Source organism: Scyliorhinus canicula, chromosome 7, assembly GCF_902713615.1.
Source record: "Scyliorhinus canicula chromosome 7, sScyCan1.1, whole genome shotgun sequence".
Classification (NCBI taxonomy): Eukaryota; Metazoa; Chordata; class Chondrichthyes; order Carcharhiniformes; family Scyliorhinidae; genus Scyliorhinus; species Scyliorhinus canicula.
Window position 1 is genome coordinate 156665328 of NC_052152.1, and position 17930 is coordinate 156683257.

The following is a 17930-nucleotide window of genomic DNA, read 5'->3' on the forward strand; positions in this document are numbered from 1 at the left end:
ATTTACCTTACATTGAGAAATCATAGACCCTAGATTAAAAGGAGTTCTCTCCGGCCAGGGTTTGGGTACAGAGAGGGATGGCACGACATGGAGAGCAGAGTGTTTGAATCTTTAATTATTGCTAAAACACAGTTGTTTACATACCTGAGTATGATTAAAGAATTTAGAATGTTTTAAAGGGTTGAGTGTGCTGAAGTATTGACTTTATGTTCATGGGCATCGCTGGCTAGGCCAGCATTTACTGTCCATTCCTGAGGGCAGTTAAGAGTCCACTATATTGCTGTGAATCTGGAGTTACATGTAGGCCAGGCCAGGTGAGGATAAAAAAAATCTTTCCCCAAAGGACATTAGTGGACCAGGTGGGTTTTCATGACAATTGTTTCATGGTCAACATCAGATATTTTTTAATTCCTGATTTTTATTGAATTCAAATTTCACCATCTGCCATTTGGGATTTGAACCGGAGACCCCTGAACGTAACTCTGGGTTTCTGGACTACTAACCCAGTAACAATATCATTGCCTCCCCTTATTTCATTAATTTGCAGGATAGTCTTAATTTCAAACATAGCCCTTCACCATTGAACTGTTATCGTTCTAACACTAGCCAATGGACAATTGAGATTGGGGTGAGTCACTGTAAAAGTGCATTTGTGACGTTGTCATTTTTGTAGTTGATGAGTAATGTACAGACTGTTAACCACGAGCAGCAAAGATGATGAAGTGCGAGTTCTATTAACACGTCAGGTTTTATTTTTAACTGAGTACTCTAGTGCATAATGAGGATTGTAAAAGACTTAATATACAGCTTAGTTCTCTGGACACAGTGCAGACTACGGGCCTAACTACACTCTGGTTGTAAACAACAACTTACATTTAGCTAACATGCTTAACATAGTGAAACAGCCTAAACTGCTTAATCAGAATAACATCAATAAAAACAATGAGCCACTAATGGGGAATGTCAGGATTGACAGCCAAAAGTTTTTTAGGTATGAGAAAACACCTTGGAAGAGGAGAGTGCGATAGCGAGTCAAAGAAATTGAGGAATAGAGCTTAGGGCCAAGGCAGCTGAAAGCATGGCCAACAGTACTGGGGGGATTAAAATCAAAATTGTGCCTGAATAGAAAGAGCCAGTCACCAGCAATGAAAACAGAGGTCTGGGAAAAGAGTTTGCAGCGGGAACCAAAGACAATGGGATGAATTATTGCCCCCCCCCCCCCCCCCCCCCCCCCCCCCCTCCTCACCACCCCCGTCCATGGGTTTCCAGGTGGCTTGGGGTGACCACAATGGGAAATCCCATTGGCAGGCGGCGGAAACGGAGAATCCCACTGCAGGCAACACTGCGCCGCCGAGGGACATATGGCTGGGGACGTGGAGAATTCACCCCCATGGCTTTAGTTTTTAGTTGGAGGATGTTTCTGTTCATCAGATGTCAGACGAGCAATATGCCAAGTCATAGACAGGGAAGAGATCTAAAGATTGCTGTTGAGCTAGAGCTGAGTATCATTGGCATACATGTCAAACCTGATGTGTTTTAGTTGATATATAGATGGGAAATAGAAGAGGGGCAAGGACAGACCCTTGGGGGAACCAGTGTAGGAGCGAGAGGAAAAGTCATTGCAGCTGATTCTCTAGCTATGGTTCAACAAGTAGGAATGAAATCAAGCCAGGCATTTCCATCAAGCAGGACCACAGAGGAGAGGTTAGGTAGTGTGGCAAATTAACAAAAGCTGTAGATAGGCCAATAAGAAACAGTATATCACAGTCACAATGACAAATTATGTTATTTATGATCTTCACAAGGACTGTTTTAGTGACTAGGTCAGAGACTTAGGGCGGAAGTTTCTGCCAAAATGGCAAGGAGTCAGGTTCAGTCAGAGAACCAGCATGTTTCCCCACCAGGTTTCCTGACGAGATTGTCCCACACTTTGCCATTTTTCAGAAAGGGACTTGTGTTTTGTGCCATCATTGTGTTCGGCGGGGCCTAAACATGCCGGCAAGAAACTCAAAGTGAAAGTAAAGACCCCACCCCCACTCCCCCGAACATAGATCGGCAGCATCGGTGCCCTCCCAATAGGTCGCCCTGTAAGCCCCACCTTTTTAGGCCCCCCAACCCCCGGCAGAGTCAACCTGGCAATGCTGGCACTGCCCTACCATGTCCCCGACTACCCAGGGGCTACAATGGACTCCGAGGCTCCTTGGCATGGTCATCACGTCGAGTAATGATTCCCACTGGCATCAGGAGATTTGGCATTAAGCTGATTTTGAATATTAAAATATATTTAACTGGATGGTGATCAGGTTCATGTCCTCACTGTGTGTGAACCTGATTACATCTGCTGGGAGGTTCCAGGACATGGCAAATTCTATTGTTCTCTGCACAAATTCCATTTCAGGCCTTTCCCGGAGTTTTTCAGACATAACTGGAATTGCGGCGGGTGCAACGCAGACCAAAAATCGCACCCATTGTTGGAGATATTGAAACATGCGATTACAGGAAAGGTGGGTCAGGTATTTGGGAAGCAACAAGAGATTTGGAAAGGAAAGGGATGATGGAGATTGGAAGATTGCAGGGATGGAGAGGTCAAAGTAGCAATATTGTAAGAAACGTAGAAAATAGGAACAGGAGTAGGCCATTCAACCCTTTGAGCTTGCTCTGCCATTCAACATGTCCATGGTTGATTCAGTATCTCAACGCCATATTCCGGCATTCTCCCCATATCCATTAACACCGTTAATGTCTAGGAGCGCAATATAATAAAAAACAAATCAGAGTCTGTTCTGGGCGGAATTAGCGTGGAAGCACCAGGAACTTCAGCGTTATCATCAGCACTTTGTTGCTATTTTGGCCCCCCCCAAAGAACCCCCCAACCCTCCCCCAAGGCATTTGCTGCTCTGAGGAACTCTGACGAGCAGAGTTTCTCAGTGCAGGAAGGGATCAAATGGCACCTCGATCGCTTGACCCCCCCCCCCCCCCCCCCGGACGAACCCTGGCCGCACCCAACACCACAACTCCCCTATCCCTATAAGGAGGACTCCGAGGCCTGTCGCACCTCATCTCACCAGGGCAGGCCTCCCGGACCGTTCCCCTGCCAGCCTGTCAATGCCATATGGGCATCCTGACCTCCAATTGCCTGGGAATCCCCTCCTCCCCCAAGTGCCATTCAGCCTGGTTTGTCGGAGCCAGTGCTAAACAGTGTCCGGCTGGGGTCTCATCAGCAAGGTCGGTAGATGCCAAGTTGCCATTCGATCCAGCGTCAACATAGTTTTAAAAAATATATTTTTATTCTCCTTTTTCACATTTTCTCCCAAATTTACACCGAACAATAAATAATAATGTCAATCCCCATATCAATAACAACGATCCCATCCTCGCACCAAACCCCCAAACATTAGCCTGCATGTTAACATAAACAAATGACAAGTATCAAGAATCACCCATTGTCACCGTTAACACATACAGTCCCCCTTCTCCTAGCACCCTCCCCCACCCCCCAATGTTCGATGTAATCCAATTCTCGAAAGTGCATAATGAATTGTAAAACCCCTCCATCCTTCCCCTCAGTTCAAATTGACCTTCTCAAGTGTCAGGAATTCTAGCAGGTCCCCCGTCACGCCAAGGCACAGGGTGGAAAGGTTGATCTCTGCTCTAACAGGATCCGCCTTCGGGCAATCAACAAGACGAAGACTACAACATCTGCCTCTGCACCCGTTTCCAACTCCGGCTGGTCCAACATCCCAAATATGGCCTCTCGAGGGCATTTTAGAGATTACCCGAAAAAACCTTCTTCCAGTAATCCTCCAGCTTTGGACAGGATTAAAACATATGAACGTGGTTTACAGCCCCCCTCCCCCACTCCGCAACGTTCACACACATCTTCTACCCCCTCAAAGAGCCGGCTCATCCTCGCCCTTGTGAGGTGTGCGCTGTATACCACCTTCAGCTGTATCAGCCCCAACCTCGCACACGAGGTGGAGGCGTTTACCCTCCGGAGTACCTCACACCAGAACATCACATCTATACCCTCTCCCAACTCTTCCTCCCACTTTGCTATGATCCCTTCCAGCGGCACCTTCTCCTCTTCCAAAATCGCCCCATAAACCGCCGATACTACTCCCTTCTCCAGTCCCCCTGTCGTCAGCGCCTCCTCCAGCAATGTGGAAGCCGGCTCTACTGGGAAGCTCTGTATCTCCTTTCTGCCAAATTCACGAACCTGCAGGTATGTAAATATTTCCCCCATCTCCAGTCCATACTTCGCTCCCAGCTCCTTCAATCCTGCAAACTGACCCCCAAGAAACAAATCTTTTCGTGTCCTAATTCCTTTCTCCTCCCATCTCCGAAAATTTCCATCCTACTTCCCTGGCTCAAATGTATGGTTCCCTCGAATCGGCATTTCCCTTGACCCTGCCCCCAACCCGAAGTGCTGGTGAAACAGCCTCCAAATTCTCAACAAACCGGACTCCCTGAGTATCTCCCCGGGGACGTCTAGAGCGGCGCTGTTGCTGGCACCTTCAATCAGCATCAACATAGTTAAAGGACTTTCTAAACACCCTTAACAATGCGAGTCTGGACCCTGCCCATTGTGGGCCGGATCCAGATCATGACATCTCAACGACATTGCAACCATTGGAATCCTGGGAGAGGCCTAGAATTCTATTTCCTTCTTAAAAATATTCAGTGACTTGACCTCCACAGCATTCTGCGGTCGCGAATACCACAGGTTCACTACCCTCTTGAATGAAGAAGCTTTTCCTCATCTCAGTCCTAAATGGCCTACCTCATATCCTGAGACTGTGACCCCTTGTTCTAGACCCCTCAGCCAGAGGAAACAACATCTATGAATCCAGACTGCCCAGCCCTGGCGGAATTTTATATGTTTCAATGAGGACCCCTCTCATTCTTCTAAACTCCAGTGAACACAGGTCCAGTCTACCAAAACTCCCCATATATGACAATCCTGCCATCCCAGGAATCAGTGGGGTGAATCTTCACCGCACTCCCTCTATGGCATGTATACCCTTCATTAGATAAGGAGACCAAAATAATACTCAAGATGCGGTCTCATCAAGACCCCTCTACAGCTGAAATAAAACTTCCCCACTTTTATATTCCACTCCCCTTGCAACAATCACTAACATTCCACTTACCTTCATAATCTCCTGCTGTACCTGCATTCTAATGTTTTCTGATTTATGTACCAGGGCACCCAGATCTCTTTGTACTACTGAGTTCTGCAATCTCTCTCCTTTTAAGCAGTAGCTTGCTTTTCTAATCTTCCTGTCAAAGTGGACGAGTTCACGTTTTTTCCACATTATACTATATCTGCCAAATGTTTTGTTCTCTCACTTAGTCTCTCCATTTCCATTTGCAGATCTTTCCCTCTTCTTTACCTTCCTACCTATCTTGGTGTGGTTGCCAAATTTTGCTACCTTACGTCCAGTCCTTTCAACCATGTCATTGATATAGATTGTAAATAGTTCAGGTCCCAGCTCTGATGCCTGTGGCACTCATTTTAGTTACAGCTTACCAATTGAAAAATACTTATCTCTACACTCTACTTCCTGTTAGCTAATCAACCCTCTACCTATGCTTCCATGGTACGCCCTATACCATGAGCTCTTATTTTGTGTCGTAAACTTTGATACGGCATCTTATTAAATGTCTTTTGAAAATCCCAGTAGACCACATCTTCAAGTTCCTCTTTATCCGCGTTGTTTGTTACTTTCTCAAAGAACTCTAATAAAGTTGTTAAACATGATTTCCCTTTCTCAAAATCATGTTGACTCTGCCTGATTCCTTTATGATTTTCTAAGTATCCTGCTATAACCTCCTTAATAATAGAATTTGGCAGTACCTCTATGACAGTTGTTAGGTGCTGCCAGGGTGCCCAGGTGGCACTGCCAGGGTGCCAGGCTGGCAGTACCCAGGTGCCAGGTTGCCAAGGGATCAGGCCCACGGGTGACCTTATGAGGTGGATCCTGGAAGAGGCCTCTCTAACCAGATCTCGCAAGACGTCGCAATTTGAGTCCTGCCCACAATGGCGATTTATATTGGTTAGATTGCGCCCATTGTTTTATACTAGCACAGCATATCCTCCTTGCCTCCTTGTGCCCCTATTAATAAAGTCGAGGATACTGTATGCTTTATTAACAGCTCTCTCAATCTGTTCTGCCATCTTCAATAATTTATGCACATATAAACCTCAGATGCCTCTACTTCTGCACTCCCTTTAGAATTCTACTTGTCATGAAGATAGCTGATTGTGTGTGGACTTGAGTATTAGATAATGGCTGCGATACAGTGGAAATGAAACAGAGTCCCGTCTCAAACGCGTTTAGCCAGCTGTTTCCTGGCACTGGCAGCACAGAGAACGACTCTGCTATTACACAGGACTTAGCTTCATTCCTGGGCCACGCCGAGGAACGCCCCACCGAGGCTGCACTTAGTCCCATTTCCTGCACTAACCCGCCTACTCGTCTGTGCAGGAAGAGATCGATCTCCATCGCGGCCTCGGAACCCTCCCCCCAGTGCCCCAGCTCACAACTAGGAGGGTCATCGAGCCCCCCTCCCCCACCTTTTAAAGGCAGGGCATCCCCTGGCCCCAATCCCAGTATGGGCATGATGCCACCCAGGCTCCTTGATACTGCCAGCCTGGCAATGACCTGCCACCCAGGTAGTGCTACCTGGGTGCCCTGGCACTGCCAGGGTGGCACCCAGGTGACACTGCCAGGGTGCCTAGGTGACATTGCCAGGGTGCCAGTACCAAGGTGACCAGATGGCATCAGGGATGCTAGGTTATGACTCTACCCACCCTATCCAGAGCCCGACCATCCAAGGGCCTCTGATTGACTGGGAGACCCCCACCAAGTGCCGGTACGCCTAGTCCACGTTTATGTCATTGCATTTGATGGAGCTGAGATGTCTGCAGTCTAGGGAACTGAATCATTTGATCCAATGGATGATGCTGGTAGTGGCAGCATGAAAGGGAAAGCGTGGCTGGAGGAGTTTGAAGTGTAAGCTGACAGTCGCAATCTGTTTTTGGACATGGTGATGAGGCACAGCGAGAGGCCTTATTGTTGTTTAATGTGGGTATGTCAGTGAGGGAGACTTTCAGGACATTGCCTGACAGGGGAGAAAGGGCAGATGATGAATGTGCAGTGAAAGCTATGAGGGACCAATATATGGTGAGGCTAAAAGCTACATTCCATCGGCATGTTCACTGTCAGATGAGATGAAAAGAGGGGAAAGCAGTCGCCCAGTTTGTGGCCCGTTTGAGGCAAATGTTGGATGGAAGCAGTTATGTTGTGATGGATCTGAACAACCAGATAATGGGTGGGATTTTCCAAATATTCCCGAGATCCTGTCGACAGCGACCCTTCCACCGCGCGTTCCCCGGCGGCAGAGGGCCCCGCCAGCCAATCGCAGGGCCACACCCACAAAAACGTTGCAGGTGGGTGGAAAATCCTGTCCAATGGATCAGATAGTCCAGCATTGCAAGCTGAATAAGTTGAGGTCTAAGCTGCTGGAAGGAGAAGGTGGCTTAATATTGGAAGACACTGAAAATTGTTGTTGTATTGGAAGCAGTGGATAGCCAATTTCACAATGTAAAACTTAGTCGCACCTCTGTCATTGGCACAATGAAAACAGAGGTTAACCGAGTGGCACAACGGAATCCAGGTGCATGTAAATATAAACAGGAAAAGTCTGAGAGAGTGTGTCAAATGTGGCAACTTGGGGAACTATGGGAATGATGTTTACAGCCCTGTCGAGAGAAAACCATGCAGAAAATTTCGGGGAACGTATTTTGACAAAAAGTCCAGAAACAAATCTGGACAGAGAGGTAAGCCTAGCAAACGACATAAAGCAAAGAGAGATGAAAGTAGCACAACTGTGAGATAAGATGTGCTTAAAACGTGAAATCTTGTCATGTGATCCTTTGTCAAGCACTGGAATTTCAAATATCTTTTAAAAAATGATCAATCTCTACAAGGATTGTAACAGAAGGGATTATTGCTGCAGCTAATCTGAATTGATTGTTAATTGCTGTACTTAATCTCCCTCAGGAAATTATAGTATTAAAGGGCAATGGGCTGCATTACAAGGTCACCTTGCAGGAACTACGTGTTGTCCTGGGCCTGATGGTTGATTAGCTTTCTTCGACTAACAATCCCTCCCCCATTACTCTTCAGTTAAGTGACCTTTAAACTCTGGATTCCGGCAGCCTGGTTGACGTTCTATCGCTGTTGTGTTTCAGGTGTCTTTGGTGCAGTGGACAGAGTGTGTAGGACTGACTCTGGTTGGCCGGGACCATTCCTCTATGCAGCTGAGGACACCCGGAGGACATATACTGAACTTCACTATCTTGCAGGTGTTTCCATTTACCTATGAGAGCAAGCGCATGGGAATCATTGTCAAAGTAAGTGGTGAAAAAGGACATTGAAATAAATGCTTTTGAGTTAACTAGTGCTGTTCTGTTTGTTCCTTATATTTTCTTTAACCCATCATTTTATTTGCTGTTTTCCCTATCCGCCTTGAAGGCCTTGACTTCCAGATTGTGCTCCTCTTCCACAAATCCTTGTACTCCACCTGCATCTCATCCGAGTAGCCATTATTCAATAGGGTAAAAGCTTAATACTGCAGATGCTGGAAATGTGAAATATAAACAGAAAAAGAGGGAAGTATTCAGTAATCAGACCAAGGATAAATTTCTCTCTCTGCAGTTGCAAACATGACTTGCTGGGTATTTCCAGCATCTTTCTTTTGTTTACATTGGTCATTATTAATGTTGCTGTTGCGTGTCAGCATGCTATTCAACTTCAGAGTGCATCACAATCAGGCTGATGCTGGGGGGGATTCTCCCATTCGGCGGCAGAGTGTCCATGCCACGTTTCACTACGGCGTGAACGAGCCGCTGGGAGTACCGATTCTGGTCCCTAAAGGGGGCCAGCACGACGCCGGAGCGGTTCACGCTGCCCCAGCCTCCCATCCCAGCGCGAACTATGCGCCGCGCCAACCTGCGCATGTGCAGTGGTGCCAACATCAACGACGACATGCGCAGAGGCGCCGGCGCCAACCCAAGCATATGCGATGGCCCCCCCCTCAACGTGCCGGCCCCGATGCAACATAGCGCGGGAGTTCAGGGGCCTGCGCATAAGAAAATAGGCCCAGGGAGCAAGATGCCAGCCCGCCGATCGGTGGGCCTTGATCGCGGGCCACGTCCCATCGGAGGCCCCCACATTCCCCCGGGGTCGGAGCTCCCCTCCCCCTCTCACAGGTTCCCCCCCCCCCCCCCCCCCCCCCCGACCCTGCGCGCAGAGTTCCCGCCGGTTGCGAGCAGGTGTGGACGGCGCCAGCGGGGCTCTGCCTTTTCAGAGCGGAGAATCGCGTGCCGTCGTCGGGGCGGCGTGGCGCAGTTGCGGGGATTCTCAGGCCCGGCGCGGGGCTGGGAGAATCCCGCCCCCTGTTCTTAAATGACATTGACAGATGGATCCATTCGGCTGGTTAAGGGCCATGTGTGGGATCCCTAACTTAATATTTCCTCTCCTTAGCCCAAATACCCAGAGGTCAACTGAAGATTGATATCAGGTAACCAAACAAAGTCAGGAGAATCAAACCTAGGACCTTTCAGCTCTTGCGGGTGAGATGCTCACTCAATAAATTTACTGGAACAAGCTTTTATATTTTTTCCAAACATTTATTTTCCTCCTAAAAATGCAATATTTTTAAAGCAGTGGGTCAGAATGCTTGAAGAATTTTGCCATTTAAGGCAAAAATTAGACCTCCTGTAAAATCATGGTATTTTAGCAGCACAAGTAAATTATAATATTTATCATCTGTTCTGTCCATGTTAATATTTTTAGCTACCACCATTTCCTGTGCTGCTGTGTGGTAAAATACATAAATACTGATCTGTTTAATCTCTCAAACATTTGTCTAAACATAAACTGTTTATGGTTTTCTGTAATTTGATCAGCACTAGATAAATTCTGACCTCAATTTATTCTTGAGCTCTTTGATTTTTGTCCCAATAGTTATCTGTCTGCAGTTTGTTTCAAACCCAGAAATTAACCTTATAACATTTTTTTGAAATAAGAGTGACATTTATCAGTGCAAGGTGCAAGTCAAAAGATATGTACTTGCAGTTAAAAAACACACATTCATAGAAATGAGTTTGGAGCCCTCTGTTAAAATCAATGATATTCTATTACCAGCAACCATGGTTAGATACTACCTCATTCTTTATGTTTAAACTGAGCGTGGGAGTGTAATTTAAATGCCAGAGACCTCTGTGCTCAGGAAATGACCAATCATATTTTGCATCATCCTTGAAGTATTTAATGCAATTATTATTGCATGGAAAAAATGATTGCAGGGGTAGGGTATATTTAAAGCTGACATCACGATGGAGGAAACGCTCAAAACACTAAATTCATCACAGCTCGGAACTCACTGAACTCAATGATTTTCTATATGCATAGGCATATAACATTAACAAATAACATTTGTTAATCCAGGACTGCTGAACAGAGCTCCGATGTTTGGTGGACACCAGGAGGCTTGTGTTATCTGATGAAGAGAGCGGCAGAGCCATATTTACAAGATACATGCACAATTTAATAGGAAGGAACATTGAGGCAGGAACATGCTGATGCTGAGACTTCAAAATGAGAAAAAATAAAATTCTTGCCAATTTTCTCCTCCTCTCTCCCCTCCCATTCTCTTCTCTCATTGTACTGAATTCTCCCTGGAATATGGTTTAGCGGGCACTGTGCCCTTCTGACCCTCGCTTGTGTAACCATTGTTCATGCATGAATCACGATGGTGAGGGGGACTGGCATTATGGGATGGGGAGGGACTGTTGGCAGGGTGTTTTAGAACATGAACATAGAACATACAGTGCAGAAGGAGGCCATTCGGCCCATTGAGTCTGCACCGACCCACTTAAACCCTCTCTTCCACCATATCCCCGTAACCCAATAACCCCTCCTAACCTTTTTGGTCACTAAGGGCAATTTATCATGGCCAGTCCACCTAACCTGCACGTCTTTGGACTGTGGGAGGAAACTGGAGAAAACCCACACAGACACGGGGAGAACGTGCAGACTCCGCACAGACAGTGACACAAAGGGGAATTGAACCTGGGACCCTGGCGCTGTGAAGCCATAGTGCTATCCACTTGTGCTACCGTGTTGCCCGCTTTGAAGGTCAGTGGGGACCAGAAGGGGTGGGGCCAGATAGGCAGGCCCTGAAGTTCATGCTGGATAAAAGCAAATTACTGTGGATGCTGGAATCTGAATCCAAAGAGAAAATGCTGCCAGACCTGCTGAGATTTTCCAGCATTTTCTCTTTGATTCCATAATTTCATGTCGCTGCCGACACGTCAGTTGACGATTTAGATAAAGGGATGAAGGGGCTGAAGGTATGGTTGCTAAATTTGCTGATGGCACAAAGATAGGAAGGGAAGTAAATTGTGAAGAGGATGCAAGGAGGTTGCGGAGAGATAGATTGAGTGAGTGGGCAAAAATCTGGCAAATGAAATGCAATGTCGGCAGATGTGAAATGGTTCTTTTTTGTCAGGAAGAATAGAAAAGAAGCTAATTATCTAATGGTAAGAAAGAGCAGTGCTCTCAGGTGCAGAGGGATCTGGGTGCCCAAAGCATGAATCACATCCAAGTAAAACTTCTAAATCAAGAGGCGAAAGGGAGAGAGGAACTTAAACAAAATTACAATCACCAGGGAGAAGGTACAGAGAAAACGATTTGAAGAAAAGGGTGACAGGACCCCATGATGGTCTGCATCTTTGAGTCTGTAAAGAAATGGCTGTTGGGATAGTAATGCATTAGTTGTAATTTTCCCTAGATTCTTGCGAAGTCCCTTCATATTGCAATATAGTGATTTTCTGGATAAAGGAGAACCTGGAGATGTTGTGGACTTGGTATGAAATTTATTTCCATAGTTCTGAGATTGGACATTGTCCTCATTGCTCTTCTTAGTCTCTTCATGCGAGTGAGGATAGCCTTGATAATCACCCTAGTCCCCTCATGATGAGAAACAGAGGATTGGGGGGAGGGGGGGGTGCTTGTGGTGGGGGCTTGTGGTGGGAGTAAAAGTGGAAGGTGACCCTCAACCACCTGCGCACACACCCGCCACTATTTTCCCAGCAATTGGCCTCCAAGTGTCTCACAGTGGAGAGCTAGGTGCTTTATTTATATCTTTTAAAAAGCTCTGTCAGTGCAACTGCAAGTCTAATTTGAAGTTGCCAACTGCTGCACAAGCTTCCTGGGGTCAGGAAAGCCAATCAGTGTAAGGCAGTTAGGAATTGGCAGCCCCCAGGTTCAGTGCTCTTCCAGCACCCATTGTGGGCCAAGGGATGTACCCAATCTCCATCAGCCATTAGTATTAAATTGAGTGGTCTGAGCAATACAGACCAAGAGCCTTCAGGTTTTGGCGAACACCGTGACACTTCAGTCGAATTGTTACGAAGCACCCAGTGATGATTGGCAAGTTTTACTTTCTTCCTTTCACTTTTTGACAGACACTTTCTTGTTTTTTTTTAATAAATGTTTTTTATTGAGTTTTTGAACAAAGTATATTTACCCTTATGTACACAGAATAATATATATATATATAATATATATGTATACATTTTTTAATATATATATATATGTGTATATATATATATATATATATAGAAGAGAAGGGCACATACAAATATACCCAAAAAAAGGTAATAATAAAAAATAAATAAAAAATAAAATAAAGTAACTGGTAAGGTATTATGCCCCAGCTCAACAGCAGCAACTCTGTACAATTGGCAATATTATTTACAATACGTAAGTAGAAATCTGTTTGTGGTGCCGGAGAAACAATTACAGAGGGCAATACTCAAATGTGTCTGGTTTTGGTGTTGTCACTTGCTTCTCTCAGATGGGTTTCGTTGCCGTTGTCGTCTTGCGCTCACCTCCCCTTCAGCCATTCGTCCCGTCTTTCGCCTGGATTCTCCTTGCTCTCTGTTCCAATAGATGCCAAGTTTGTTATCATTTCCCGTGCCCTCCTTCCGGCTATCATTTCCTTGCCACCCCCCACACCTCCCTGAGAGATTCCGAGAGGTTGGACAGCCAGTCTGCAGCTCTGGGTGGTGCTGCTGACCGCCAGCGGAACAGGATTCTATGGCGGGCGATCAGGGAGGCAAAGGCAAGGGCGTCCGCCCTCCTCCTCAGGAATAGATCTGGCTGGTCTGATACTCCGAAGACTGCCACTTTCGGGCATGGCTCCACCCTCACCCCACCACTTTGGACATTGTCTCGATGAAGGCTGTCCAGTACCCCGCAAGTCTGGGGCAAGACCAGAACATGTGGACGTGGTTGGCCGGGCCTCCTTGGCACATCTATCCTCCACCTCCGGGAAGAACCTACTCATACGGGTTCTTGTTAAGTGGGCTCTATGTACCACTTTCAGTTGCGTCAGGCTGAGCCTTGCGCACGTGGAGGTGGAGTTGACCCTATGCAGTGCTTCGCTCCAGAGTCCCCACCCTATTTCAATCCCCAGGTCCTCCTCCCATTTCTTTCTTGTTGCGCCCAGTATGGTGTCGGCCCTTTCTACCATTCGGTCATACATGTTGCGACAGTTTCCTTTATCTAGTATGCTTGCGTCCAGTAACTCTTCCAGTAGTGTCTGTCGTGACGGTTGTGGGTACGTCCTTGTCTCCTTTCGTAGGAAGTTTCCTCAGTTAGTCCAGTGTTGCGATCCTGCCGTCCGTGTATAGGTCCCTGACTGTGAGTGTCCCTCCGTTCTGTCCCCAGAAGGTTTTTTGAAGGTGGCATCAGTCAGTGCTGATGTGTACCTATGGTTGTTGCAGATGGGAGCTTTGACCGACATTTTGGTCAGGCCAAATTGCTGCCGTAGTTGGTTCCAGGATTGGAGGATGGCTGTCACTACCGGGCTGCTGGAGTGTTTTTTGGGTGGGGATGGGAGTGCCGCCGTGGCAAGGGCCCGGAGGGAGGTCCCCATGCAGGAGGCCTCTCCCGCGCGCATCCACTCGGCTTCTGGCTCCTTGATCCATCCCCTTATTCGCTCGGCCGTCGCCACCCAGTGGTAGAATTGTAGGTTTGGGAGGGCTAGCCTCCCCCCCAGATCGTCTGGACTCTCCCCGCGAGGGAGAGTGGGAGTGTGTTCCATCTTTGCAGATCCTTTTTTACTTCCTCCGTCAGACTGGTGAGGTTCCATTTGTGGATCCCTTTCCAGTCATGGGCTATTTGGATCCCCAGGTAGTGGAATTTGTGTCGGGCTTGTTTAAACGGCAGTCCCGTTAGTGCTGCCCCCCCTACTTGTGGGTGTACCGGGAAGATCTCGCTTTTGCTCATGTTGAATTTGTAGCCCAAGAAGGCCAAACTCTTTCAGGAGCGCGATGATTCTGTCCATGCTGCTTTGTGGGTCCAAAATGTAGAGGAGCAGGTCATCTGCATAGAGTGAGACTCTGTGCTCTCTGCCGCCCCTTCGGAACCCCCCCCCCCCTCCAGCTTTTTGCTGCTCTGAGCGCAATTGCTAGTGGCTCGATCGCTAGAGCGAACAGCAGCGGGGACAGTGGGCATCCTTGTCTGGTGCCCCTGTGCAGCCGGAAGTATTGGGAGTTGGTATTGTTGGTCCGTACGCTCGCCATGGGAGTGTTGTATAGGAGTTTTACCCAGGAGGTGAACCCTGTTCCAAGCCCAAACCGCTCCAGTACCTCTATGAGATATTTCCATTCGACCCTGTCAAAAGCCTTGTTTGCATCTAGGGAGACGATCACCTCTGGTATTCTATCCCCAGAGGGGGTCATTATCACGTTCAGCAGGCGCCTGATGTTCGAGCTAAGCTGTCTACCTTTGACAAAGCCCATCTGGTCCTCTGCGACCACATCTGGTATGCAGTTTTCTCGCCTTCTGGCTCGGATTTTGGCCAGTATTTTGGCATCTGCGTTCAGCAGTGAGATGGGTCTGTCTGACCCACATTGGATTGGATTTGTTTATTGTCACGTGTACCGAGGTACAGTGAAAAGTATTTTTCTGTGAGCAGCTCAACAGATCATTAAATACATGGGAGGAAAATGGAATCAAAGAAAATGCATAATAGGGCAACACAAGATATACAATGTAACTACATAAGCATCGGCATCGGATGAAGCATACAGGGTGTACTGTTAATGAGGTCAGTCCATAAGAGGGTCATTTAGGAGTCTGGTGACAGTGGGGAAGAAGCTGTTTTTGAGTTTGTTCATGCGTGTTCTCAGATTTCTGTATCTCCTGCCCAATGGAAAAAGTTGGAAGAGTGAGTAAGCCAGGTGGGAAGGATCTTTGATTATGCTGCCCACTTTCCCCAGGCAGCAGGAGGTGCAGATGGAGTCAATGGATGGTGTTCACGACTCTCTGAAGTTTCTTGAAGTCCTGGGCCGAGCAGTTGCCATACCAGGCTGTGATACAGCCCGATAGGATGCTTTCTATGGTGCATCAGTAAAAGTTGGTAAGGGTTAATGTGGACATGCCGAATTTCCTTAGTTTCCTGTGGAAGTATAGGCGCTGTTGTGCTTTCTTGGTGGTAGCGTCGACGTGGGTGGACCAGGACAGATCTTTGGAGATGTGCACCCCTTGGAATTTGAAACTGGTAACCATCTCCACCTCGGCCCCATTGATGCTGACAGGGCTGTGTACAGTACTTTGCTTCCTGAAGTCAATGACCAGCTCGGGGCTGGTTTAGCTCGCTGGCTTTTAAAGCAGACCAAGCAGGCCAGCAGCACGGTTCAATTCCCGTACCAGCCTCCCCGGACAGGCGCCGGAATGTGGCGACTAGGGGCTTTTCACAGTGACTTCATTGAAGCCTACTTGTGACAATAAGCGATTTTCATTTCATTTAGTTTTGCTGGCATTGAGGGAGAGATTGTTGTCGCTACACCACTCCACTAGGTTCTCTATCTCCCTCCTGTATTCTGACTCGTTGTTATTCGAGACCTGACCCACTATGGTTGTATCGTCAGCAAATGTGGCTGGAGTTGGAACCAAATTTTGCCACGCAGTCGTGTGTGTACAGAGTAGAGTAGGGGGGTAAGTACGCAGCCTTGCGGGGACCCGGTATTGAGGACTATTGTGGAGGAAGTGTTGTTGTTCATTCTTACTGATTGTGGTCTGTTGGTCAGAAAATTGAGGATCCAGTTGCAGAGTGGGGAGCCATTCCGTTGGGTCTTTATTTTTCTTAGGTATCAGCGATATTGAGGCCTGTGCTAGCGTGGGTGGCAGTGTGCCCCTAGCTAGTGAATCTGTGAACATCTCCCGCAAATGCGGGGCCAGTTCTGTCGCAAATATTTTGTAGAAGTCCACCGGGAACCCATCTGGTCCCGGCGCCTTCCCTGCCTCCATTGAGCTAATGCTGTCCATGATCTCTTCCAGTACTAATGGTGCTTCCAGGCCCCGTATTCTGACCTCCCCACGACTGGTATGCCCAGTCCATCAAGGAACCGTTTCATCCCGGATTCTCCCATTGGGGCTCTGAGGTGTACCGCCTTTGGTAGAAGGCCTTGAAGTTTTTGTTAATCTTTTCTGGTTCTGTTTCTAATGTGCCTCTGGTATCCCTGATTTGTGCAATTTCTCTGGTGGCTGGCTGCTTTCTCAGCTGGTGTGCCGACAGGTTGTTGGCTTTGTCTCCGTGTTCGTATAGGGTACCACGTGGCTGGCGGAGTTGGTGCACTGCTTTCCTGGTGGGGCACAGTAAGAAGTCTTACAACACCAGGTTAAAGTTCAACAGGTTTGTTTCAAACACTAGCTTTCGGAGCACTGCTCCTTCCTCAGGTGCTCCGAAAGCAGTGCTCCGAAAGCTAGTGTTTGAAACAAACCTGTTGGACTTTAACCTGGTGTTGTAAGACTTCTTACTCTGCTTACCCCAGTCCAACGCAGGCATCTCCACTTCCTGGTGGAGAGCAGATCAAAGTTCCTTTGTAGCTCTTTCCTCTCCGCCAGGTGCTCTACTGTCGGGGCCTCAGAGTATTTATGGTCTACCTCCAGTATGGAGTCGACCAGCTGCTGCCTAGCCACCCTTTCCTCCCTATCTCTTCGCGCTTTGAAAGCAATAATTTCGCCTCTTAGTACGGCCTTTAGCGCTTCCCAGAATGTGGAGGGTGAGACCTTCCCGTTCTAGTAGTTCTCCATGTACTCTGCTATGGCCTGTGATATCTTTTTGTTGGAGGCCTTGTCAGCTAGTAGCGCAATGTCCAACCTCCATGTGGGGCATTGGGCCCTGCCCGTCTCCAGCTGCACGTCCATGTAGTGTCGAGCGTGGTTGGATATCACAATTGCGGAGTATTCCACTTTGTCTATCCCCGGAAGCACTGTTTTCCCCACCATAAAGAAATCAATTCTGGTGTATACATTGTGTATTGGGGAGAAGAAGGAGAACTCCTTCTCCCCTGGGTGGGTGAATCTCCAGGGGTCCACCGCTTCCATCTGCTCCATAAAGTGACTGAGTTCACTTGCCATGCTTGAGGTTTTCCCCATTTTGGGGTTTGATCTGTCAGTCGTTGGATCCCGTGTCGCCCCAGTTGGGCGCGTACATGTTAACCCGTACTACCGTGCCCCATCCAGGGTCCCGCTGACCGTGATGTATCGTCCCCTTGGGTCCGTAACTATCTTTGTTGCCCTAAATATCATCCTCTTGCTGATCAGTATTGCCACCCCCTGACCCTTGTCCCATAGCAGGAATGGTAGGTTTGTCCTACCCAGCCCTTTCTTACCCATAGTCGGTCCTGCTCTCTCAGGTGTGTATCTTGGAGGAAGACTATGTCGGCCCTCATATTTCTTAGGTGGGTGAGGACTCTAGATCTTTTCACGGGGCCGTTGAGTCCCCTTACGTGCCAGGTGACTATACTGGTGGGGGGCTTCTGCCCCCTCGCTCCTGTGGGATTA

At 47.7% G+C, this 17930-nt stretch overlaps 1 protein-coding gene across 2 annotated transcripts in view; it reads left to right on the top strand.

Moving 5' to 3' along the window:
* Positions 1-17930, top strand: part of LOC119969467 (probable phospholipid-transporting ATPase IIA) — a 280025-nt gene that overhangs the window by 164911 nt on the left and 97184 nt on the right. For both annotated transcript variants that reach the window (XM_038803124.1, XM_038803125.1), the window contains one exon: positions 8258-8419. In XM_038803124.1, coding sequence (XP_038659052.1) covers positions 8258-8419 — 162 coding nt within the window. The remainder of the gene's footprint in view (positions 1-8257; positions 8420-17930) is intronic.